Here is a 25,106-nt window from a genome sequence, read left to right on the forward strand (position 1 = left end):
CAGCAACAATGCATTTCTGATACTACTTTATTTGCACAATTGCATGTGATAATCATTCGCGCAATTACTCGCCATTTCCGCTTTGCATGTGGGGGTGCTTTAAATGTGCTTTAATCTCCCTTTAATGCCAAAATTAACCCCAATGTGATCAACTCCTATGTTAGTGTTGTGTGCCTCCAAGTTGTTTCCGACATATGGAGACGCTAATACAACAATATTGTGGGGTTTTCTTGGCAAATTTCTTCTCAGAGGGGGTTTGCCACTGCCATCCTCTGAGGCTGAGAGTATGTAACTTGCCCAACGTCACCCAGTGGGTTTCCATGGCCGAACCAAAATTTGAACCCTAGTCTCCAGAGTCATGCTCCAACGCTCAAATTACTACATCACATTGGTTCCCTAGCTTTATTTGAGCACTAACTTTGCGTGGGAGAGGTGTGTGTGGGGGGGGGGGGGATCCAAATTGAGAAGAAGGGGAAACTCTCCATCTTTTAATGCTGAGTCTGCTAAAATACTGCCAGGCAATGCCCCAGTACACCACTCTGGGTGCCTTCCCTTGATATATGGATGCAACTATGGAGGGTGGGTAAATAAAAAGAGATTATTACCTTGTCCTAATAAGAATTCTGAGCCCCCAAAATCAAATTTTACATCACTCCCCAAATTTGTGACATTGCTGAGAGTGAGTACATAGAGAGATCTTGTAGCACATTTAACACTAACTGAAAGAAAGATGTTGGCAGCATGAACGTTCCTAGACTTCAGTCGACTTCCTCAGATGCTTTTGGTGGAGAGAGGCTGAAAACAATGCACAGCTTAGAAACCCTTCTATTCTGCTGTGTTTGCATTCCCTTGGTCCCTTTGCTTTGGTCTCTTCTCTTTGGATGCCTGAAACTGTCTTTGGAAAGGCTCAACTCAAAGTTGGAAGTTGCTGCAGTGTTAGTAGAAGAAATCTGGGGACGGAAGGAAAGTCCCCCTGGAGGGATGGGACAAGGTTCTTCTTTGGGGTGGATTAATGTCCTTATTTTGTCCCCCCTCCACTCTGCCTAGGATCCAACCCTGAGCATCATAAACCCTGCAAACCAGGAGTCCAGACTTTCTCCTGAAAGGCGTTGCACAAAACAACAGCCACATCCTCAAAACTCAAAGCTCCAGGGAGCATCAAGAGCCTCCATTGTCCCTGAAAGCAAGAAAAAGAAATGATCTGGATCCAGAGGAATCGGGTGAGGAGGAGGAGGAGGAGGAGAAGAAGAAGAGAAGGAGAAGGAGGAGGGAAAAGGAAAAGTGGGTGCCCCCCCCCAACCATAATAGCCAGCAAGGCTGGGAGTAGGAGTAAGGAGTAAGAGGTTTTGACAGGCATAGGAGTAAAGGAGAGGTGTTTAGAGGAGTAGGAGTAAAGGAGTAAGTAGTTTCCTAGGAGTAAGGAGTAAAGCACTGAAAGGTTTTTACAGGAGCAGGAGTAAGGAGTAAAAGGTGTTTATAGGAGTAGGAGTAAAGGAGTAAGTGGTTTTTACATGTGCAGAAGTAGGAGTAAAGAAGTAAGAGGGTCTGACAGAAGTAGGAGTAAAGAGTAAAGGAGTAAGGAGGTTTTCTTTACAGGAGCAGAAGTAAAGAGTAAAGGAGTGAGAGGCTTTGACAGGAGTGGGAGCACCATTAAGGAGTAAACCTCTTCCTCCGGAGTAGGGCCAGGAGTAACCCTAGTATTCCTGACAGCCAGAGAGACCCACACACACACACATCTCCCCCCCCCCCCACAAAAAAGTCCCAACGGTTTTCCCCCTCGTGGCTGATGGAAACAATGCTGGAAGAGAAAGAAAGAAAGAAAGAAAGAAAGAAAGAAAGAAAGAAAGCAGTGTTGCTTCCTCCTCTGTGATCCTTCCTTGTCCTTTTGGGGGGAGGATCAAGGGGGCTGGGGGAGACCCTCTCCCTCCCTCCCTCCCTCCCTCCCTCCCCAGGGACCCTACTCACGGAGCATCGGCAGAAAGAGGAGCAGGAGGAGCAGCCTGGCCCTCCGCCTGAGCGCCATGATGGCAAGCAGGGGACGCAGAGCTTGCGCATTCCCCGCCTGGCCCTCTCCCAAGCCTTGGCTGGATGGATGGATGGATGGGAGGAGACTGGAGACAGAGGGAGCAGGGAGGGATAGAGAGAGAGGCGGCCTCCGCAGCGCCCGGGAAACCGTTGCTAGGCGACCAGGGATGCTGCAGCAACCGTTGCCCCGGCAACCACAGCCGCCCGCGCGCAAAAGGGGACCAAGACCAAAGGGCACCAGAGGCCCTCCTCTCCTTTCCCAGGACAGCCTCCCTTGCCTTCCATCACTGAAGGCAAATTATGTAGGACCATCCATCCATCCATCCATCCATCCATCAAGCTAATTGACTGATGGACCATCAGTCAATTGGACTGATGGATGGATGGATTGTCCTACATTTCTTTCTTTTTCTATATTCAAATTTATACAGTTTATTATAACACTGTTTTAAAAAAAACCTCTCCTGGCCTTAACTTGTATGCAGAACCTATTATTCGAAGAGCGATGGATGGATTGATTGTCTGACACTTCTTATATATATATCTTGATTTAGATTTATACAATTTATTACAACACTTATTCTATTTTAAAAAAACAACAACCCTCTACCGGCCTTAACTTGTATGCAGAACATATGATACGCAAAGCAGGACTGGTCACAGAAGGAGGAGGAGAGAGTAGGAGGAAGGGATGTCGACAATCTAAGATACGCGGACGATGCCATAGTACTAGTTGACAAACCTCACAGGCTTGGGACAACTGCTAAGGAAGGCCGAGGGGGAAAGTGCAAAGGCAGGCTTTACCATCGAAGACAAAGGAAACAAAAATAAGGACCGCGGAGAATTTACACAGATTCAACCTAGACAATAAGGGAATGCAAGTAGTACTAGATTCTAAAATGTAAAAATATACTGTACAACTGAATGCAAAAGTTAGAATCATACAAGCCATTGCATTCCCTATGACCATGCACAGATAATGAGAGCTGGACAGTTAAGAAGGATGCTAGGAAGAAAATTGATCCAGTTGAGATGTGGGACTGGAGAAAAGTGCTGAGGATCCCATGGACAGCCAAAGGGACAAACAAATGGGTCCCGGAGCAGATCAAGCTGGAAACCTCCCTGGAAGCTAAAAGACTGAGGCTGTCGTACTTTGGACACATCATGAGAAGAAAGGACTCATTGGAAAAGACAATAATGCTGGGAAAGGTGGAGGGAAGCAGAAAGAGAGGAAGGCCACATGCAAGATGAATGGACTTTATTAAGGAGGTCATGGGTATGAATTTGCAGGACCTGAGCAGAGCAATGGAGGACAAGGAGTCTTGGAGGTGTCTCTACAGGGTTGCCTTGGGTTGAGATCGACTCGAGGGCGGATAACAACAAAAACTGGCGTTAATCATGTTTTATCTAAGGAAAACAATCTTACAAGCTTTCATTCTTCCCTCTCCTCCCTTTAACATCACATGGGGACAAATGAAAGGACCAACGGTGGCACAATAATCCCACCATTGCTCTATTGGTTTTCACACAATGTCATGTTCAAACCGCTATTATCCCACAAAGAACCCATTATTATTGTGCCATTGTGCTAGTGTTTTTCACACAACCGTCGGGGTGAAATGGGATGAAAGTGCCAGTAATCCATGAATAACCAGGCAAGAAACAACAGCAAATCATTCACAGGATTTTTCCATGAATGACTTACTTTGCTGTTTATTCACAAGGTAATGGCTCTTGTGTTAATCTCATCCAAATTGTGTTTTAATGTCAATGAGGAGTTGCACTTGACCCTATCTCTCTGTAAAAGTAACTTTCCCACATGTTGCTCCTCTTGGCTTGCAGCACTCCAAAAGGAGTCAGATGAAGAAATATGGCATTCCCAAGCAAAACGTTATTTTGCTAAACTGATGGCAGAATAGACATCTTTGCTTGGAAGCCAGTTTGTGTATTTAAAATGCAGTCAAGTGGATACAGATAATAATAATAATAAAACATCCTTAAATGGAGAGGAGCTCCATCTTGAACAAGTTTTTGTTGCCGGATGCCTCTACTAAAATGGATGATTAGGAGCTGTGCGACAGAACCTAAAGGTCAACAAGCCTGAGCTATTTCGAGAGAGAAAAGTCTAACAGGCAGTTAACCCTCAAGGCGGGTTTCACCATCGCAGGCAGCAACAGCAGCAGCAACCTTAAACACATTTGAATACCAAAGATGAGCCCAGATAGCAGTAACATAAACACATCAGATCTTGATGTTAAGGAAAGACCAGCATCTAACAGAAGAGCTGAGAGTGAAAAACAACATTCCTGGATTTTGAACCGACATAAAAGGTTTATCTACCAAAATATGAGTTGGAGGGGAAGAAGTAGACACATCTCAACTGGGCCAGTGGCATCATAAGTGGGGTGCGGGGAGTTCAGACCACACCGGTGACACCCCAAAAGGGAGATGTACAGCCGGTGGGGTGGTACACATGGTGGGGCTGGCATGGATGCTGGGCGAGCAAGAAAGGACATAAAATCCCTTTTTTGCTTCCTCCATAGGCCCTGTGGAGGCCACAGCACTGCCCTCCCCAAGCAGTGGTCATTTCTGGAAGGTCAATATGTTTCCTTTGGGGTCCAGCATGACTGCTTGGAGGAGCAGCCATGCTGGATCCCAAATGGCCCTCCGGAGGCTATCCTAAAGAGAGCCAGTGTGGCATAGTGCTTTGAGCATTGGACTATGGAGATTATTACACATCGCTAAATTGTCCCTAGATGGTGTGATCGCCAGTTGTGTTTGTCCCCTGTGATTAAATCGTCAGGGAGGCATCCCACTCCTTTCCCATCATCAAAGGGTTCGTGCAGCACCCATTTCTCCAATAATGGAAGTTCCCGTTATCGGAAAAATGGCTGTTGCGTGAATGTTTTGATGATGGGAGAAGAGCGGGACACCTCCCTGATGATTTAATCACAGGGGACAGATGCGACTGGCAATCACACTGTTGTGCTTTAGGGACAATTTAGGGATGGTAAACTTCTGTGTGATAATCTCCTATGACTCTGGAGACCAGGATTTGGATCCCAGCTCAACCATATAAACCCACTGGGTGATCTTGGGCAAGCTACACTCTTTCAGCCTCAAAGGATGGTAATGGCTAACCCTCTCTGAATAAACTTGCCAAGAAAACCCCATGATAGGTTTGTCTTGTTGTTGTTGCTGTTGTTACGTGCCTTCAAGTCATTTTCCAACTTATGGTGACCCTAAGGCCAACCTATCATGGGATTTCCTTGGCAAGATTTACTCCGAGGAAGTTTGCCATTGACTTTCCCAAGGCTGAGAAAGCGTGACTTGCTCAAGGTCACCCAGTGGGTTTCATGGCCGAACTGGGAATCGAACCCTGGTTTCCAGAGTCATAGCCCAAGGGTCAAACCACTGTGCCATGCTGGCTCTCTAAAGTTTATCTTAGGGTCACCATAAGCTGGAAAAGACTTGAAAGCACACAACAACAACAACAACAACAAACAATATCTTAAACCTTAAATCTGAGTGCAGATTCAAGGGCTACAGTAGGAGAAACAGCTTAATTTGGTTATCCTTCTTTGGTCAAACTTATTTTCAAGTTTTAACAGGGAACCACTTATGGCAGACAAAGCCATACAAGAAGCTCTGTACAATGGCAAATGGGGGTTCCCTTCAAAGTGTTGCTGCACACATACTCTGCATTCCGATGGTTGCCCCAGAGCTTTATTTGACTGAGGTTTTGGTGGCAGCATGACTCTCTTTTCCTCTGCTTGCATACTCATTTACAAGCTTACGTGTCTGTTCATGCTAATCTGTATCTTAAGATAAGATTAACTGTACTTCTCTGGACAAAGGGGCCAACTGAAATCATATTGCTCCTAAAATGCTGCTTTAACAGTTTACTTAAATGGCCCCTACAATCACAATGAGGCATTTGAGGGCAATCTAGATCTCCGAAATCTCCTCCAGTGTTTTGCAGTATAGCGACGTTCAGCCTTTTAAATCTGCCATTCCTGCTGGGAAGCCATTTGAAATGCAGAACGAGACAAGCAAGCCGTCTTGCGATGATAATAAAAAACATTATACATGGGCCACGTTGCTTCTCGCTTCAACCGGTCTCTCAAAGCACGGCTGTGTGAAACATTGATTTTCACACACAAATGGAGCTTCTGTTCCATTACTTAATGCCGATAGGGAGTGACTAGAATAAAATACGAGTCAAAAACCAACCCCTGTGGGAAAAAGAGCCTCTATGGGGATTGGGGGGTTGGCATGAATCAATTGTTCTCTATAATGTTGCCTTGGTGGAGTAGACAGGCCTAGGATTCTGGGATCACGTTTGTGGTTTTTACTAGAATTTGGATTGTCCAATGAAGTAAGGAATGGAACCTTTAATAGTAGTGTGTATTGTGTGCCTCCAAGTCATTTTGGACTTATGGCAAACCTAAAGCCAACCTATCTCAGGGTTTCTTGTCAGGTTTCTTTAGAGAGGGCTTTGCCATTGTCACCCTCTGAGGCTGAGAGAGTGTGACTTGCACAAGGTCACCCATTGGGTTTTTTCATGGCCGAGTGGGGATTCGAACCCAACTCGCCAGAGTCATAGTCCAAAGCTGAAGCAACTACACCACACTGGCATAGTAATGTAGTGTAGAAGAGAGAATTTCAAGAAAGGCTCTTCTTTTACACACAATTCAGCAACAGTTTGCTAACACTGGTTCAAGGTTATGCTGCTCCTGTTTTATAATTTGAACTTCAGTGTTAATAGCTGACTCGAGTGCTATTTGATTTCTTAGTGGAAAAGACGAGTGAAATAAAATCAACAAGATAAACTTTCCTTTCATTGGTTAAATGATCTTTAACATTCATTTTGCATTCTTCTCACTGTTCTCTTCTTTAGCTACTTTCAAAGATGGATCATACACAAGGGTGACTTATTTAGTGCAAAAACTCAGAAGCCCAAGACAAACGCTGTTGTTTTGTGCCTTCAAGTCATTTCCAACTTATGGCGACACTATCATGGCTTTTTCTTGGCAAGACTTGCTCAGAGGAGGTTTACCTTGCCTTCCTCTGAGGGTGAAAGCATGTAACTTGCCCAAGTGGGTTTCATGGCTGAGCAGGGAATCAAACCCTGGTCCCCAGAGTCCAGCACTCAAGTCACTACACAGGCCCCAGCTCTTTAAATAACCCTTCCACGAGTATCTAAGAGGCCTTTATCTCCTCCAACAAGCATCTCTTGCATTCTCTCCCTGCCCTCTGCATCTCTCCCCTCCCAGTGCTTTCTCCTTCATTCCATCTCTGGGCGTTATTATTCCTGGCACTTGCAGATCCACAGAAACATTTTTCTTTCTCTCAAAATGAATGTTTCATTTCCTGCACTGCCTGCTCCAGTTATTTCTTTATGGCGGAGGGTCAAGCTAAGGTCTCCTACCTCCCAAGCACTGGCTTGCGGTCCAAAAAGGTGGATCTTGGCTCTCCAAAAACACAGGCAGCTAAGTTTTCCTAATAATAAGCTCCTAACTCAGTGATTCCCAAACTCTGGTTCTCTGGGAGTTTTGGACTTCAGCTCCCAGAAGCCCCAGACACATTGACTAATGGTTGGGGATTCTGGGAATTGAGGTCCAAAAACCAGGAAGACAGAGTTTGGGAATTACGGTGAGAGCCAGCATGGTGTAATGGTTTGAGCATTGGACTTTGGAGAGCAGGATTTGTTTCCCTGCTCTGCCATGGAAACGCACTGGGTGATCTTTGGGTAAGTCACACACTCTCAGATCCAGAAAACACCATGATAGGGTCACCATAAGTTGGAAACATTTGAGGACACATAACAATAACAAACTCACACTCACTGACACACACTCCTTGTCACAGCAGGTTCATTTTCATCCTTTGGCATCGCAATAGAAAGTAAGGGCCAGCTGTACATTGGGCACATTAAGGGCTGGAGGCCTGACTATTGGAATATATCAGGCAATTGCCTGAAGACCTGAAATGAAGCTCATGCACTGGCTGCGAAAATAGAAGAGAGTAGAGTTTGCATGAACTGCCTTATTGGTAAAATATTGGCTGAAGGATTCTGAGAGTTTTAATCCAACAATAACTTCTCTCGAGATCTAAAAGAACCACTACCAACACCAGTCTTCCCCAACATACAGTGTGTGTATGTGTGTACTTTGTGCCTTTAAGTCATTTCTGACTTATGGCAACCCTAAGGCCATTATCATGGGGTTTTCTTGGCAAGTTTCTTCAGAAGAGGTTTGCCATTGCCATCCCCAGAGGTTGAGAGCATGTGACTTGCCCTTGGTCACCCAAAAGGTGTCATGATCAAGCTGGGAACTGAATTCTGGTCTCTAGATCCATAGTCCAACACTCAAACCACTACACTATACTGGCTGTCCCCAACATACTACCTCCAGACAGTATGGACTACTAATCCCATCACCCTAACCTTTGGACATGCTGGCTGGGACTGATAGAAAGAAGTACACAAACTGCAGCATAACAACTTATCTCTTGGGGTACCTTCTACAATTGAGAAGACAGCATCAAACGTTTGCTGATCTTTACTAGGATCCACCAACAAGAATAATTTGAGAGCTTTAAAGAAGTCTGGGGTTTAAAAGGTAAGCGTGGAAGCAGTGCTAGCATACATGTATGGACTTGAGGGAGGAAAGAAATGCCAGATCATTTCAATCATCAAAATCCCTCTTTCAACTCCTATTAGCTCCTCTATGAAAAGCAGGTACAATACAGGCAAAAATGGGGGGAACTTCCTAGAATAGTTTATTATTTCTCCTGGGATGTTGCAGGGAGAAGCGGGCCTGTGGGCCTGTGATGCTCATGACCTGCTTGTTATCTCCATAGTGACATTTGGTGGTTCATTGCATGGAATGAACAATGGACCTGGCAGAAGCTGTTGGCCTGATCCAGCACCACTCTTCTTAAGTTCCCCTTGATCTTAATTAATTCCCTACTTTTCTCCCAATGCAAGATCCAACACGGCTCATGACAGAAGTTGCGAAAACCAAATAAAGTTAAAACTATGGATGATATAAAAGTTAAAAGAGCATTTCAATAAACAGTCACCTTAAAAGCATTAATTTAAATTAAAACATCTTTATCATAATGATAAAAATCACGGTTGTTGCTGTGTACCTTCAAGTCTTTCTCAACTTATGGCAACCCTAAGGCCTATCATGGGGTTTTCTGGGGCTGAGAGTGTGTGACTTGCCCAGGGCCTTCCAGTGGGTTTTCATGGCCAGCCAGAAAATCTGTGGTCTCCAGAACTGTTGCCCAGTTAAAAGGCCTTCTGCATAAGACATGTGTATATGTGCCTTGAAGTCACCTTTGACTTATGAGGACCCCATTAATTTCATAGTTTTCTTAGATAAGGAATATTCAGAGGTGGTTTTGCCAATTCTTTCCTCTGAAATACCACCTACAGCACCTGGCCTGTTGACAGTCTCCTATCCAAATACTAACCAGGAATGATCCTGCTTAATTTCCAAGATTAGAGGGGATCTGGTGCCTTTATGGGACATAGGTCTGCATAAGACATAAAGGTCTTGGTATTTCCTAGCACTTTGATTTGTGCCCAGAAACAAACTGCCCATAGCTTGCAAAGCTGTTTCAACAGGGGGGGTTATATGTGCCCTATAACCAGCCTTCGTCAGCAGTTTGGTCAAAGCATTACTCATCTTTTGTCTCTGGTAAAAAGTCCCAAATACTGTTAGCCTTTCCTCTTAGGAAGGGTGTTCCCTGCCCTCTTTGCCCCCTATTTTCAATTCTACAACATCCTTTTTGAGATAGGCTAATGGGAACAGTACACTGTATTCTCAGTAGCTGGCATTAGTTCTATGGGATTCCCTTCCTAGAGAGGGTAGCATGGTCTCTCTCCTTGAAGTCTTTTCCTTAGTAGGCAAAGAGTTACTATTCCAACAGACTTTTGAGAATGGAAGGTTTTTAAATAAAAGCTTTTTGGAAGGTGCTGTTCTATTTTTCTTCTCTTCTCTTCTCTTCCTTTCCTTTCCTTCTTTTATTAATTTCATATATGATAATACATTGGGATAAGTCACAATGGGTTCAGTTCCCTGCTCAAGCATAAAAGCCCACTGGGTGACCTTGGCCAAGTCACACTCTCTCAGCCTCAGAGGATGGGCGCGGCAAACCCCCTCTGAAGAAACCTGCCAAGAAAACCCTATGACAGGATTGCTTTAGGGTTGCCATAAGTTGGAAACGCTTTGAAAGCACACAACAAACAGCAAAAAAGACAGATGCAACAGATAAGAGTTAATTTGACAAACTGAACATTGTCAAATAATAAACAAATGGTGATACAACAAAAAGGGATGCTGATAAGGAAAAAAAATACAAGGTCAAAATGGCAGCAGCAAATTGCATGAGCATTTGAAAACATTATAGGGTCCTTTAGCTTTTCATCTATTTAACTGTATGGTTGAAATTGTTTTTATTGTTATGGCTAGTTTAATTGCATTCTGATGTTGAACTTTTCAATGGCTTAACTGTATTTTAACTGAACTAGAATTTGAAAGTCACACCCAAGTCCCAGTTTTGGGGGAAAAGTGGGATATAATGACATCTGGAAGGTTGCATTATTCCCATCCTTGGATTTGACATTGCCATACTCTCCGACTGTCCTATTTTGCAGGGAGTGTCGCAATTAATCCTCTGTCATCCTACTTTCTTAGTCACTTTTAAAAGGTCCCAGCATCAGTCTTTCCATCTCCCTCTTTCCCCCTTTGACTTGCTTCAAACTGAGTTCAAAGTGCAAAAGCAATTTGCACTCAACTCAGCAGGAGGAAAAGAGAGGAAAGGAGGAGGGAAAATATTGCCCTTCCCTGTAGGATCAGGCAAAAGGAAGCTGCTGCAGCCTCTCCTAATTTGTGAGCTATTTCTCATTAATAGCATTTGTTATCTTGACTGCACTCCAATGTTGGTTAGCCACACATGTCCCTGTTTTCATCTGTGAAATGTTGGAGGGTATGCGTTGCCACATCCAACCCCAACAGTGCCTACGTGCAGCCAAGAAGTGACAGGCATTAAAAATGAAAATGGGGAAGAAATATTCCAGTCCACTCAGCAGGATATGAGAAGACACAAATGGGTGGATGGAAGGAAAACTTTAATTTGCTTGTGGCAGCAAGAAACCTTGGGCTGACCCTGGATTCATGTTGCAATCTGCTTTCTGAAAATGCAAGGTCAGACTCACTTTCCCTTACGATTAAGGACAAATCGAATGATGGGTTGCTACAAAGGTGTCCCTTGGCGTAAGCTCTGTAAGAGGACTTTGCAGGACTGAGCAGCACAAATCTGTTAAACCACTGCTCAGAAAAGTAACTTTTCTTCCTCTTGTGTCCCAGAAGTACCTTCCATGGCTAAAGGCTATGCTGCCTGGGGATTGTGGGATGGGTGTATGTCCATTTATCCTCAGACTGCCCTGTTTGTAGCATGCCAAAGGGTACTGTTGACAAAGGATGCCATATATCACATTATCAGATGAGCAAGTGAAAGTATCTCCAGTATTATGGGTGATGTGATAAGTCCAGAGGTGACACTTCCCAAGTAGATGTGTGGGCAGAATTGGCACCTAGGTTTGTGGCAAGATCTTGTACCCATCTCCCCATCCATGTTGTGTGTCCTTCTGTAACTGAGATTGGCAATTGTCTGCAAGCAAGTAAAGTTCTGCCATCAAGAAAAGGCAACATTATTGTCCAGAATAGGATGTAGTTTATTGATGATACGTCTGAATGGTCTCATTTGGGAGCTATATGTGGCCACTAGTGGAGATCTGTCATTTTCTGTCTTCAAGCTGTTCTGGAGCAGATTAGTCCTGGGTACAAGTCTTGACTTGTTTATTTGGGTTGTTTTAACTTCATATTGTGGTCTCTGTAGCTTGGGGAAAGCTTGTTGTAATTCCATGAGTCTGGCATCCCTGTCTTGTGGGTCTCAGCAGATGCAATTGTATCAGAGGGATTAAGTTTCAGTTTGTTTGCCCTCATCCAGTATATTACTGATAACAGACATTGGTTCAGTATTAGTCTTTTGTGAGACTTTGGAGCGTTGCAACTGATCCTGCAAAAAAAAAAAAAAACCCAACAATAACATTTTTTTTGTCTAAAACATCCTCTATGGGACAAAGGGGCTATGTCTGGGGGCCTTTCTGGGTCCCTAGAGAACGTTTTTCACCATTGGGCCACACTTTGTGCATCCCTGGTTTAAAAAGAATCCTGTGTTTAAAATTAGATACTGCAGGGCAGCTCTTGCCCTACCATACACACTGTGCCAGGTCTGAAAAGGGACTTATTTATATTTAATTATTTGGAAATATTATTATTTTACATCAGCTCAGGAGTCATAAGCCAAATAACACTCTCTTATTTTTCATCTTTGGGTTTGGGTCTTTAATAATGTTTGCCATCTTAACCACACTCAGATGTTCCTTGGCCCCATATGTCCTGGTTTTTCTTCTGCAAAATGCTGGCACCTACGAGGTACAAAGCGGTTGCCTCTGGCTGGAATTATCTGTACTTGGACACCCATCTTTAACTGGATCTTCTTTCTGGATCACGCCCTGTTTTTTTTTTTTTTTTATGTCCTAAAACAGTTGTTGTTGTTGTGTACCTTTCAGTTGTTTCCCATTTGTGGCAACCCTAAGGCAACCCTATCATGGGGTTTTCCTGACAAGCTTCTTCTGAAGGGTTTTGCCATTGCCATTCAGAGCCAGGAACCCTGGTGGCACAGGAGCTGGTACTAAAGCCTCAATGTTGTGAATTCAATCCTGCAGGGTTCCAGGTTGACTCAGCCCTCCATCCTTTAATAGGTTGGTAAAATGAGTACCCAGCTTGTTGGGGGCAATTGGCTTACAGATTATAAACTGCTTAGTGTCAGGCTCCTTCATTATTAAATGCTACAGAAATGTAAAGTGCTATTGCTATTGCTATTTTCTGAGGCTGAAAGAGTGTGACATGCATGCGTAAAGCCGCCCAATGGATTGCTATGGCCAAGCCAGACTCCAGAGTTATAGTCCAACGCTCAAACCACTGCACCACGAAAATAGTCCAATGAATGATATTGCCACCATGCTTCTGGGGGGGCATTGGAGGGAAAAATTGACTTTTTGGGTGTGTGTGTTGTGAATGTGATATAGCCCTGCAAGGTTTCCCTTAAGGACAATGCACCCACTCTCTGTACTATGGGGAAAGAAGCAGCTATGTGTATGTACACCAACATACATTCAGACGCAATGCCTGCACAACCTCTTGGCCCACCTAAGCTTTTCCTCTTTTAATCTTTGGAATGCTTTGTAGTGCAGATAAGCAGCACTCCCTTAGCCCTTGAAAACAGAGCCCGAAATAACAAGGGACAGGGAAATAAATCTCAGAGGGGGTTATTTGGGTTGGCCATCCAGCTTTGGACTCAATTTATCGGGGGAGCTGTCAGCTCCAAACTCCTCTGGTTTCATTTATTATCAACACTTCTAATCGGAGGCAGGGCCTTTAAAGGCAGCCTGGCAATTTCTGCCAGTATAAAAGGCAACCACCCAAGCAGTGATAGATTTGAGAGCTTGGAGCTGTTGTTTTTGGGCTTCAGTTCCCAGAATCCCCTAACCAGGGTAGCCTCCCCCAGGGATTCTGGGTGTTGTAGTCCAAAAAGTAACATTCCCAGATTCGGACATGTATATTGTTACACTTATGCTGGTTGCCAGTATGTTTCTTCTGTGCCCAATTTAAATTGTGTGTGTATGTGTATTTTATATATACATACATATATGTATGTATATATATAATTTTTATTTTTTTCTAGTGAACTAAAAACATTTAGCACATAACCTGAGATAACAACATAAAACATTAACACAAGACAATAGCCTAACATCCAATAACATATAGTTTCTTTCTGATTTCCTTGGATTCCTAATATTTTTTCTGCTTATATTTACTTTCTTCATCATTGTCTCCATATTCATATAATTCTTTCTTTCTATATTCCTCCATTTCAATAAGCATTTAATTCATCTCTCTTCTTTACTCTTTACTCTAGTACTCTTATCATTCTAAGCCAATAACTGTAAATATTAAAGTGAGGGTACTGAGCGTTGGATTACGAAAATGGAGATCAGAGTTCAGTTCCCCGTTCAGGCATAAAAACCCATTGGGCAAGTCACAGTCTCTCAGCCTCAGAGGGTGAAACCCCCTCTGAAGACACCTGCCAGGAAAATCCTACGATAGATTTGCCTTCGGGTTGTCATAAATCAAAAATGACTTGGAGGCACACAACAAAACAAATTGATTTTTAATGTCCTAAATGGCTCTGGACCAAGTTACCTGGAAGACTGCCTCCTCTCATATCAGAGCATCTGTAGACTGAGATTGCTTCCAAAGTGCCTGCCGCATGCCCTGCCAGGGAAAGCAACAACATTGTTTTGACAAAGCAACATGTTAGATATTACTGGTTATTCTAAGAGTGACAGGTTAGCAACACATGATCAGTGCTAGCAACAACAACAACAACATCAACAAGCTGTACTCTCTTTGTTATCCTTCCATTGACAGGTGAAGACTTCTTTCTTTGTTTCATCAGTTCTTTGCCCATGGAGAAAAGACCTTTAAGTCATGTCTTGTATTATCTCTCTGGTTTTTTTTAACCAGCGTGTTTTTACATTGCTTTTAATTCGATTGGTAGTTTAATCATCTTTTAACATTTGCAAGATGATATTGAACTTTTCCACATATGTTTTTTAATGTTTGCAAGCTTCTCGCAAGATGTGAACTTTTACATGTATCTGTTTTAACTTTTGCCACTTTTTGTGAGTCCTAGAGTTAGAAATAATAATAATAATAATAATAATAATAATAATAATGATGGCAGGAAATATCAACATCATCGTCATCAACATCATCATCATCACAACTTTTCACTAAATTCCCCTTAAACAACTCCACAAAATATTGTAGAAGTATCAAGTAAACGTCACTTGTTGCCTGGAAAAAGTCATCATTTTTCCTGCCACTACCTGATTTTTGTATTTAAAAAATATCATTACTCCTCAAATTATTATGTTACAGATAATATTATTACTGTAAAATGTGTGACCTTTTGGCACATTAATTTCTTGTTATAGAAAGAAATTAGGATAGCAGACATCATGGAAAAGGCCCCCCATTTTTGGAGATCTGTTCCAATTGGGATTCAATGGGCACAATCATGACAGGCCTTTAACCAGGCATGAAAAATTCACTTAACCAATGGCTTGTCTTATATGGAAGGATTTCTCTTGAGAGGTTGTGTTGTCACTGTATTTTTTCCAGTCTTTGGTCATAAGACTGGATGCTGCTTTTTCATTTGTTATTGCTGGCTTTGTTGTTGTAGTATGCCATATGGCGACCCTATCACATGGTTTTCTTGGCAAGATTTGTGCAGAGGAGGTTTGCCATTGCCATCCCCTGAGGCTGAGAGAGTGTGACTTGCTCAAGGCCACCCATTGGAAATTAAACCCTGGTCTCCAGACTCATAGACTCATTCAAAAACCACTAGGCCACTCTGGCTTTCTATTGCTGGCTGCTGCCTGTTTACGTTTCTTGACGTGGCCTGTTTCCTATTTTATCAGTGATGTTTTCCATTGCTATAAATTGCTCGGTTTATTTATTGCCCCCTTGTAAGAAAAGTTAAAGAAGGATTTCGGGTTCAGCCAAAAACTACACAGGGTTGTGGGGTAGGATGGTCGATAGTGAGGTCAGAGACAGGCGAAATGCTGAAAGTGCCAAGAGTTATATTCTTAATACTGGCCATTCACCAAACAGTTGCTGATAACTCAGACATCTTGGCACTAGGTAATCCAATTAACACATGCACTCTGATAAGAAAGTAGATAAACTGGAACTTCCTAATGAGCTGGAACTCAGAAGTCTCTTCCTCTAATCTCCCTTTGAAGGATCTTTGCTAAAATAAATATCTTTGCCTTTAAGATGCCGCAGCTCGCCTTGTGTGCATGCGTGCTTTTAAAACATCCCACCTCTATTTCCCTCCTAGAGGAGAACATTGCCTAGCAGCTCAACATTATTTTGCTTATTCCCCAACCTCTCCAGCAAATATAGTAAATGAGCCCTTGTAAATCATGGAGCCAGTGTGGTGTAAATGGTTTGAGCGTTGGACTAGGATTCTGGAGAGCAGGGTTCGAATCCCGACTCGGCCATGGAAAGCCACCTTGGGCAGGTCACACTCTCTCAGCCTCAGAGGATGGCACTGGCAACCCCCCTCTGAAGAAATCTTGCCAAGCAAAACCCCATGATCACCATAAATCAGAAATGACTTGAAGACACACAACAACACGCAGCCCTCCAGAATGCTGGGAGCTGCAGTCCAACAACATTTGGAAGGCTGCATGATTCACACACACACACACACACACACACACACGCACACACAGTAACAAAGGTGGTGGATTTTTATTCTGTTTAAGTGAATGAAATCAATTCCTAATAAAATGTTAGGAACCACGTTGGACAGAGGCAAAAGGAAAAGAGAGGGACCAAAAATACCAACAGATTTTAAAATTTGAAAGCTCTCTGTATCAGCAACTAAACCAGACCTGGCCAAAGTGCAACCGAAGTGATGTTGTCCGACTGCAACACCCAGCATTCTTCACCATTCACCATACTAGCTGGACCTGATAGGACTTGAAATCCAACAATCTCTGGAGGGCTGCACTTCACCCACCCTGAATGGTAAACTGATTCTTTAGTAGTAAGTCTGTTTATTCACTGGATTAAGCCTAGAGAGGTCTAGAAGCAGAGTTTTGTCTCTCTGTGTGAAAGAACACACAGAAAGGCAAGAGGCAATGTGTGATTTAAATCAGTGCTGGATTTAGATGCTGAAAGCAAAAAATGTTCATTTCAGAAACGGAGCTCTACATCAGGTGCCCCTTTATGCCTAGATGCTAAGCATTTCCTTTGGAAAATAACTCCATAGCTCTTGAAGAACTTTGTTGCTGAGTGTGCCTTTAAGTCATTTCCAAATCATGGTGACCCTATCATGGGTTTTCATAGCACAATGCATTCAGAGGAGGTTTGCCATTGCTTCCCCCTGAGGCTGAGAGTATGGGATTTGCCCAAGGTCACTCAGTGGGTTTTATGGCCAGCAGGGAATCGAACCCTAGTCTCCAGAGTCCAGATCATAGCAGAACTACTAAATGGGAAAGAATCAAGAGATGATAGAACAACTATATTTTATTCTTTTACTTGCAATCTGTTTTGATAGTTGTAATGCAGTAATTTAATTCTGTTTTAGTGTAACACTTTTCTATGTTTTTAACTGTACTGTTTTTAATCTTGTAAGTCGCTCTGAAGTCTAGTTTTGGGGAAAGGGCGGGATATAAATAAATAAACTATAATAATAATAATAATAACAGTCACAATTGAGAAACCATCCCTCAAGAGGCCTTGTGAGACTACTTGACATGGGACTTTATCACATGGGAGGAAAGCGGGGATAAACCGGGATTAAAAAGGCATTTTCCCGGCAAAGTCCCGAGATTGCGGCGAAGATTTTCAGATGACGTTACAATTAGAGAGGACTTATCCTGGGAATAACCAGGGAATAACCGGCAACAAATCATTCATGGGGAAATCCCATGAATGATTTGTTGCTACCTATTTCCTGGTTATCCCCAGGATAAGCCCTCTCTAATCGCAATGTGTCTTGCTGCAATCTCAGGACATTGCCGGGAAAATGCCTTTTTAATCCTGGTTTTTCCCTTGTGTGATCAAGTCCATGGATATATGAACTGCAGAGGCAAAGGCAATTATTTGAAACTCAAAAACAAAATCTTAATGGGATCTGAAAGAGTTAGGTCCCTAGTCTAACCAAGGGATCCCAGCTTCTGCCTTATGCTTTTGGCACAATTGGTCTTTGCTTGCCCCATGGCTCCTCCTTGTGGTGATACCATTCACTTGTAGTTCTCCTTTCCCTCTCCTTTCCTTCATCCTTTTTACTCCCTTCTCTTCTTCCCAATGGCATCACTAGGGTTTTGTGTCACACCTCCCATTGAACTCTTCGCATACCACACCACACCAAATCCTTAGTAATTTACTTATATTTAATTTACTTTACTGGCTGGCCTTTCGCCGGCAAGCAAAGACATTTTTATTCAAGCTTTTTAAAACTATGCAGGGCTGTTTTTGTTGGAGGATGGGGGGCTGGTTTAGATTATTTTAAACCTTGTGCATTTTAAATTGTAATTTAAATTGTATTTTGTATTTTTGTTTTTGTTTTTTTTACTGTTTTAATCGGATTATTTTAATTGTTTTAAAGATGTATGTATGTATGTTGTGAGCTGCCTTGGGTCCCAACCTGGGAGAAAGGTGGGCTATAAATAAATAAATACATACATAAATAGATCGTAATTCCCATCCATCAGTGAATGTATAATAGTTGTGACAGAAGCAAGTAGCAAAATTAAATTTTCTTCCTTTAAAGTATGATATCAAACACACAGAATAAATGTGTTTACATCAGCCAAGTTATATGGGGTTAAAGTGAACATTTGGTAAAATGTGATGTTTTTAAAAGAAGCACTTCAATTTTTTAAAATTTTAAAATTTTAAATATTTTGGAGGAGCTACAAATGCTTAGTGGAGTGTTCTCTCTAGGAATCTCTAGGTCCTTCAGTGCGACGTTTGGTTAAAGTTGACCATAGAATTGCACTGGAGGAGCTAGATATTCCTAGAGAGAATATATTAATAATATCTGTGAATAATCAGATCTGCAAAAGTTAAAGCTGCAAATATGGAGGGACAAGTGTGTGTGTGTGTATAAAAATCCCCCAAAGCAAACCTTGATTTTGCCATTTTAAATGATGAACACCATTTTACTTTGCTATTGCATTTAATGGGATTCAAGCATCCACAGATTTTGGTATCCATGGAGGGTCCTGGAACCAAGCCCTAGTGGATACCAAGGGTTCATTGTGTAAGGTGGCTTCTTGTGGAACTCACTTAAAATCCAAAATAGTTTTAGGATCCCATTGACCTTAAAGCCATCAGCCCTCATGGGGTATAGGCAAACTGCTCACCATGTAGATAGAGAGTCCTCATGCAGTGATATTTCAAGCACCTGTTATGGAGGTGCCTGCTTCTCTGTGGTGGTGCATATCGTGACTGCATGAATCCAAATTCAGCCTGTTCTTGTTCATGGCAGGCAGAGATCTGCAGATTGCTGATATGTCACAGCAGCAGAGATGAGCGACTCAGACGGTGTGTTTTCCCTCTTTAATCATCCATGATGTCTCTGGGCTGTTTGGGTACCAGGCACAGAGCTCTCTCCTCTCCCTTCCCCAGGAGGGATGCTGTTCATGTAATAACTATGTTGAGAGGGACGCTTAGTCACCAAACCTGACGTGAACCCTCTTGGGCACAGTGGTTTGGGATGTGTCCTCGGAAGAGTTCAAAGGCACTTTCTGGGCAACCTGTCCTTATGAATTCTCCAGTAATAACTAGATTGGGGGTTGCTGTTAGAGCATAGCCTCTTCTCACCACTAATAATCACTATTGTACATAACATTTGAACAAAAAATATGTATGCATGTGCCTTCAAGCTGCCTATTCACTAGTAGTGGCCACATGGATTTGACAGGGTTTTCCAAGTCAACCTTTTCAGCTGTTTTTAAAATGTGGCAGTTTCTCTCTCTTCCTCCCACTTTCTCCCTTTGTCCTCAGCATAACCCACTTGCTGCAAATTGAGTACAAGAGTAGTTTGCACTCAGTTAACTCAGCAGAAGGACAGGAGAGGCGAGGTACAATCTTGTTCTTCCCAGTAGGCTAAGGTAAAAGCAATCTGATGCACCTTCTCCTCCCTTATGAAAGATAGAGGGAAGAAGAAGGAGAGGAAGACTGCATGTCAAATGGATGGACTCCATTAGGAGGGATCTGGGCACGGGCTTGCAAGAACTAAGTAAAGAAGTGGAAGTTAAGGGGTTCTTGGAGGCATCTCATCCACAGGTTGGCATGAGGTTCAGTGGCAGATGGCAACAAAAAATGATGACTCTGGAGATCAGGGTTCAAATCCCCTCTCAGTCACGGAACCCACCTGGATGACTTTGAGCAAGTTGCACTCTTTCAGCCTCAGAGGAAGGCGAAGACAAACCATCTCTGAACAAATCTTGCCAAGAAAGCCCTGTGATAGGTTTGCCTTAGGCTTGCCATAAGTCATAAACAACTTCAACGTACAACAACTACAACAAAACATTGACAAATTCCTTTTTGTACAATTCCCTGGAACCCTGAACAAGAGGATCTTTCTTGTTCTTTAGAGAAGTTCCTGATCATCCCACCAGGAGGCAGGCGTAACTCCTTGACAGACCTGGCATGAAGCAGGTTTCAATAACTCCTGCAATGCAAAGCTTTAATTAAGCATCCCTTTGAAATCATTTCAGTGCATTTAAAGCGGAGCCTTTGGAGCTTTGAAAAGATTAGTTCCCTAGAGGTGAAGGGATGGTGCAGGAAGTGGGACAGGTGTAGTTTGCTAAGCAGAGAGATGTTGCAAATAATTGCTCTCTGGAGCGTCCAACATGGAGAATTAAGAGTGCTGGGCAGGATGGGGCCATGGGAAAGAGAGCTCAAAGGAAACCCTTTGGAGGATGCATCTACGTTGCAGAAATTATGCAGTTTGATACCACTTTGACAACCACGGCTCCATCCTCCAGAATCAAGGGATTTGTAGCTTTGTGAGTCACCAGCACTCTTTGGCAGAGAAGGGTAAAGACCTTGTAAAACAACAAGTCCCAGGATTCCACAGGATGAAGCAACATCACTTAAAAGTGGTGGCAAACTGCATTATTCCTATAGTGTAGATGCACCCTGGAAGGGCTTTAGAATGGAAGGGAGGCGGAGTGAAGACTTGGAAGGGCCCTTCTGGCTCATTCAGTGTGCCAACCTATCTTAAAACTGTGCCAGGCCTAGATTATCTTGTCCATGTCCTTGAGCAGGAGATACCTCCTTGCCCAGCAGGCTCTTATCATCCTCTCTTGTAACTGAGGCTAGATTAATGGGCAGTCATTATTTAGCCTCCTCTGTAAGGTACTCCGTTTAAAGTTTCCCAGATGCACATTGTGGATTTCCAAACTTTATTTTGCTTGACAGCCTAGAATATATAGTAATAGTATTCAAAAAGATAGTGGTAGTAGCTTGTTTTAGCATTAAAAGACAGAAAGGAATCCATTAGCCATGGAGCAAAGGGGCTTAAATTGTCCCTAAGGCTAGGGTGGGAGAGGGCTGAAGCTCTCACTGAAATGATCTGGCAGTCTATTGGACAACAAAGATTACTGCATAGGTCCTGTCTGCACTGGACAGGTTACTTTGGGGGCAACCCAATGTATGCATTGCTTGCTTCTCTTCCTTGGTAGCATCTGGTGTCTTCAAGCATTCGCAAGGAGAGACATGGAAATTGCAGTCAGTAAGGCCTGGTGACACCAATATCCATGAGGCAGTGAATCTTCCTTGTGTTCCAATCTGAACATGAAAAGAAAAACCACCCAAGGTGCAGATCCTATATTGAGGATAAAGTTCATCATCTTGGACAGCCTCTTTAATGTTTGGACTAAAATCCAGAGTGGATTTATCACCCCAACTGCCACTAGTTGCAATACAGGGACACATCTTGCACATGTATGTGGGAATCCTCTATGAACCAGCCAACCATGCACCATCCATGGGATGTCCCATTCAGGTGCTAGGTTGGACCTGAGAAATATCCCTCTTTGGAATAAAACTCGCATTATTCCCAAGCAGCATGGCCAGTGGCATCAACGACTGGGAATTCAAGGCTTGTATTTCCAAAAAGCACTTTTCCAAGCTCTGGCCACAGATTGCTGGAGAAGCATGTCTTTTGCCAATGGAAACTGTTGTTGTGTGCATTCAGGTCATTTCTGACTTATGATGACCCTAAGATTTGTTCAGAGGGATTTGCCCTTGCCTTCCTCTTTGCAGGGAGGAGAGAATGTGACTGGCCCAAGGTCACCCAGTGAGTTTCTGTGCCTGAGTGAGGATTCGAATCCTGGTCTCCAAAATCATAGCCCAACATTTAAACCACTACACCAGGCTGACTCTCAAATTCAACCCAACCACCCCTAAATCTTCACAGCAAGGATTGGGAAGCGGAACTGAAAAAGGCCTTGGCCAAGAGATGCCAGAGAGGGTCTCTTATGGAATGATCTGGGTAGAGGAAAGCAGGAGGAAATAGCATTGAATACTTCACCAAACTAGCCTTTCCTTTTCTCTCCTTCAAACAGATACAGATGCAAATTACTACCTTGATAAGCAGGCTGTGTTGCGTGTCCATCATCCTCCAGCCGCCGCCTCCAGCTGACGCTGAAGTGACAGCTGCATTCAACCTAATTACAGCATCTCTTTCTCCCTCCGTCAGCTCCCTTTCCTCATCTCAGTAGCATCATGCCATTGCCAAGCCTTTAAGAGTGGCTGCCTGGGGCTCTGAGCAGGGAGTCCCTCTTCTCTACTGCTACTAATAAAAAATCTATATTGATATCTGTCTCTGTAGCTGCATCTATCTTTGACTCCCTGCAAAGCTGTGAGACTTTCCCCCCTAGGCTTATTTTGTGACCTCCTTGCTCTCTTGGAGGTGAATCCAGAGGTGGCAAGCGGCTCCCATGTCAGTAGGGCTATGAATCCATCCTGGTTTTGAAAATAATATTTAAGTAGATATCCAAGGTGCTGAACCTATTGCAAGGTTGGGTTCAGCACTTTAGATAGTTCCTTTAAATCCCTGGAGTGGATTCACCACCACACAGACATGGGAGCCACCAGTTTTCAGAGAGGATGGCATTCCTCAGACTGTAGAATGCCATATGCCACTGTAGCAGCTCAGAAGACCAGGTTATCAAGAAACCTTGTCAACCCAGTGGTGGCTAATGGTTTTCCATTCCTATAGAATGATGAATCCGTTCCAGATTTTAGGCTTGAGTTTAAAGGAGCTGAGTTCTACTCCCTAAATAGATTCAGTGCCTTGGATAGCTCCTTGAAAGTGAGAGCCAAGCTCTGGAGTGGGCTCACAGCCCTGCTGACATGGAAGACACCAGCTGTGCTACTTTCTTGTTTTAGTTGTATATATTTTAAAATCCTGGCACCAATATTTACGACAGCTAGCATGACTAAAAATGGATATTCTTCTTCCTGACTTCACCGTTGGGGAAAAAAATTGGGCTGTGAAACTTCCACAGATTCCCAACCAGCAGGGACAAATTGGGAATAGCTATGGGGGAGAGGAAATAAGGACCTACCTTCCAGAAAGAATTCTCCACACACCCCCATGAAGTTTTCCTTCAGTCCTTTATTCCCAACATTGCACAGAGTGAGACACTGAAAATCATTCACATCTAAAACTGTTATATTCTCTGTGTTTGCATTCCTTTGGTAGCTTTGTCCCTTTTCTATGGAGGCCTAAAGTGTGTTTCTAAATGCTAAACTGAAGTGCAATGCTGGGAATTTGGAGACCAAAGGGAAAATTTCACTTGGAAGGGGCAAAATTATTATTTGGGGGCAATACTCCCTCCCCTGCCATAGCTGGCAAATGACCATGAAAGAGTTCTAGGAGTTGTTGCCCCCCCCCCCATTCCCTTTCCCAGCAAAGAGGAAGATACAATGTACCGTGAAAACTCAAGGGTCTGTGACCAGCACAAGCATAATTTTGTGCATAAATGAATGCTTCCCTTGTCTTTTCCTTATAACCCACCTTTCCACCCAAAATTGGTTGCAATCTCATTTATTTTGCACTTTTGATTTCATTCTGCTACTGACCTGGCTTTCTTATCTAGGAAGCAGGAAGAGAGCATTTCATCTGCACCCCACTCCACCTCCTCTCCTGAGTATCATGTTCCACTGCTCTTGGCCCATGCCAAAATTCAACACTTAAAGCTCTCATGCTTTCTCTTTGTGTGTGTGTGCCTCCAAGTCGACCTATGAATTTCATAGGGTTCTCATAGGGAATACTCAGAGGTGGTTTTGCCAATTCCCTTCTCTGGAATCCCACAGCACCTGGTGTTCATTACTGGTTTCCCATCTGAGCACTAAACAAGGCTGACCGTGCTTAGTTTCCAAGATCAGCCTTTGGGGTAGTGGTTCCTTCCCTTTCCTTTCATGCAAGAAAATCAGTTTATGTTTTTGCCTGCCTAAGAGGATGGCAATGGCAACCCCCCTCTGAAGAAACTTGCCAAGAAAACCCCTGATGGGTTCACCTTACGGTTGCCATAAGTCAGAAATGACTTGAAGGCACACAACAACAACAACAACAACAACAACAACAGTGAAGATTGAACCTGATTCCTTAGCCACAGCAAGTGAGCCAGGTTTCTGTCTTTTCAGCCTAGCCCTTTCTAACCATGACATAAGAGCCAGAAATTAAATAGCTGAGTCTCCCTCCACCCCACAGCATATAGAGAGGCAAAATTAAGGTGGTGGTAGGGGAGAGTCATCTACTGGTTTTGGCCTTTAATGCAGGTGTTTTACAAAAGCACACAACTCCTGCCAGCAAGCCTAAAGGGCACACACCTGGATGCATTTGGCCGTGGAAGCTGTGCGGGCAGCATGCCAGAGGCCAAGAGGTTGCAAGCTGCATTCCTGCTCTTGCCACAGTCAATAACTAATCCGAGCAACTGTCCATCAAGAGGTCTCTGCAGAGAAGAGGAGCTGTTGATACTTGTCAGTCTTCCCCAAATGCCAACATGGGATGCTGTGAACATCCCCCCTTGCTGCCCTACTTGTTCTATGATGTGGCTGAGTTACAGAAATTCTCTTTCCAACCATGCCCTCATCGGTCACCTGGGCAGCATCCTAATTAGCATCTGTATTATTTATAGCATGTATTATCAGATGCCTTGTTGCATCCAAAAGGCTTTGAAATCTGACCTGTCCCTATCATTCACACATCTTATAAACATCATTTTAGACAGAACATATGACTTCTATCCCAAGTGCCGCTGCCCTAGCATCATAGGGAGAAGAGAAGAGGCAGTATCAGCTGGGATTAATCTCCCACCCTACGCTGCCATTCCCTTT

General features: G+C 43.3%; 1 protein-coding gene across 1 annotated transcript in view; it reads right to left on the minus strand.

Annotated features, from left to right (window-relative positions):
- Window positions 1-2,078, minus strand: part of LOC149307003 (junctional adhesion molecule C-like) — a 52,805-nt gene extending 50,727 nt beyond the window's left edge. Inside the window, exon 1 of the mRNA XM_089537513.1 lies at window positions 1,966-2,078. Within this exon, the coding sequence (XP_089393639.1) occupies window positions 1,966-2,023 (58 nt within the window). The 5' untranslated portion in view covers window positions 2,024-2,078. The remainder of the gene's footprint in view (window positions 1-1,965) is intronic.
- Window positions 2,079-25,106: the final 23,028 nt, after the last annotated feature.

Source organism: Sceloporus occidentalis, unplaced genomic scaffold, assembly GCF_023333645.1.
Source record: "Sceloporus occidentalis isolate IW3139 unplaced genomic scaffold, rSceOcc1.0.p SCAF_9, whole genome shotgun sequence".
NCBI classification, from domain to species: domain Eukaryota; kingdom Metazoa; phylum Chordata; class Lepidosauria; order Squamata; family Phrynosomatidae; genus Sceloporus; species Sceloporus occidentalis.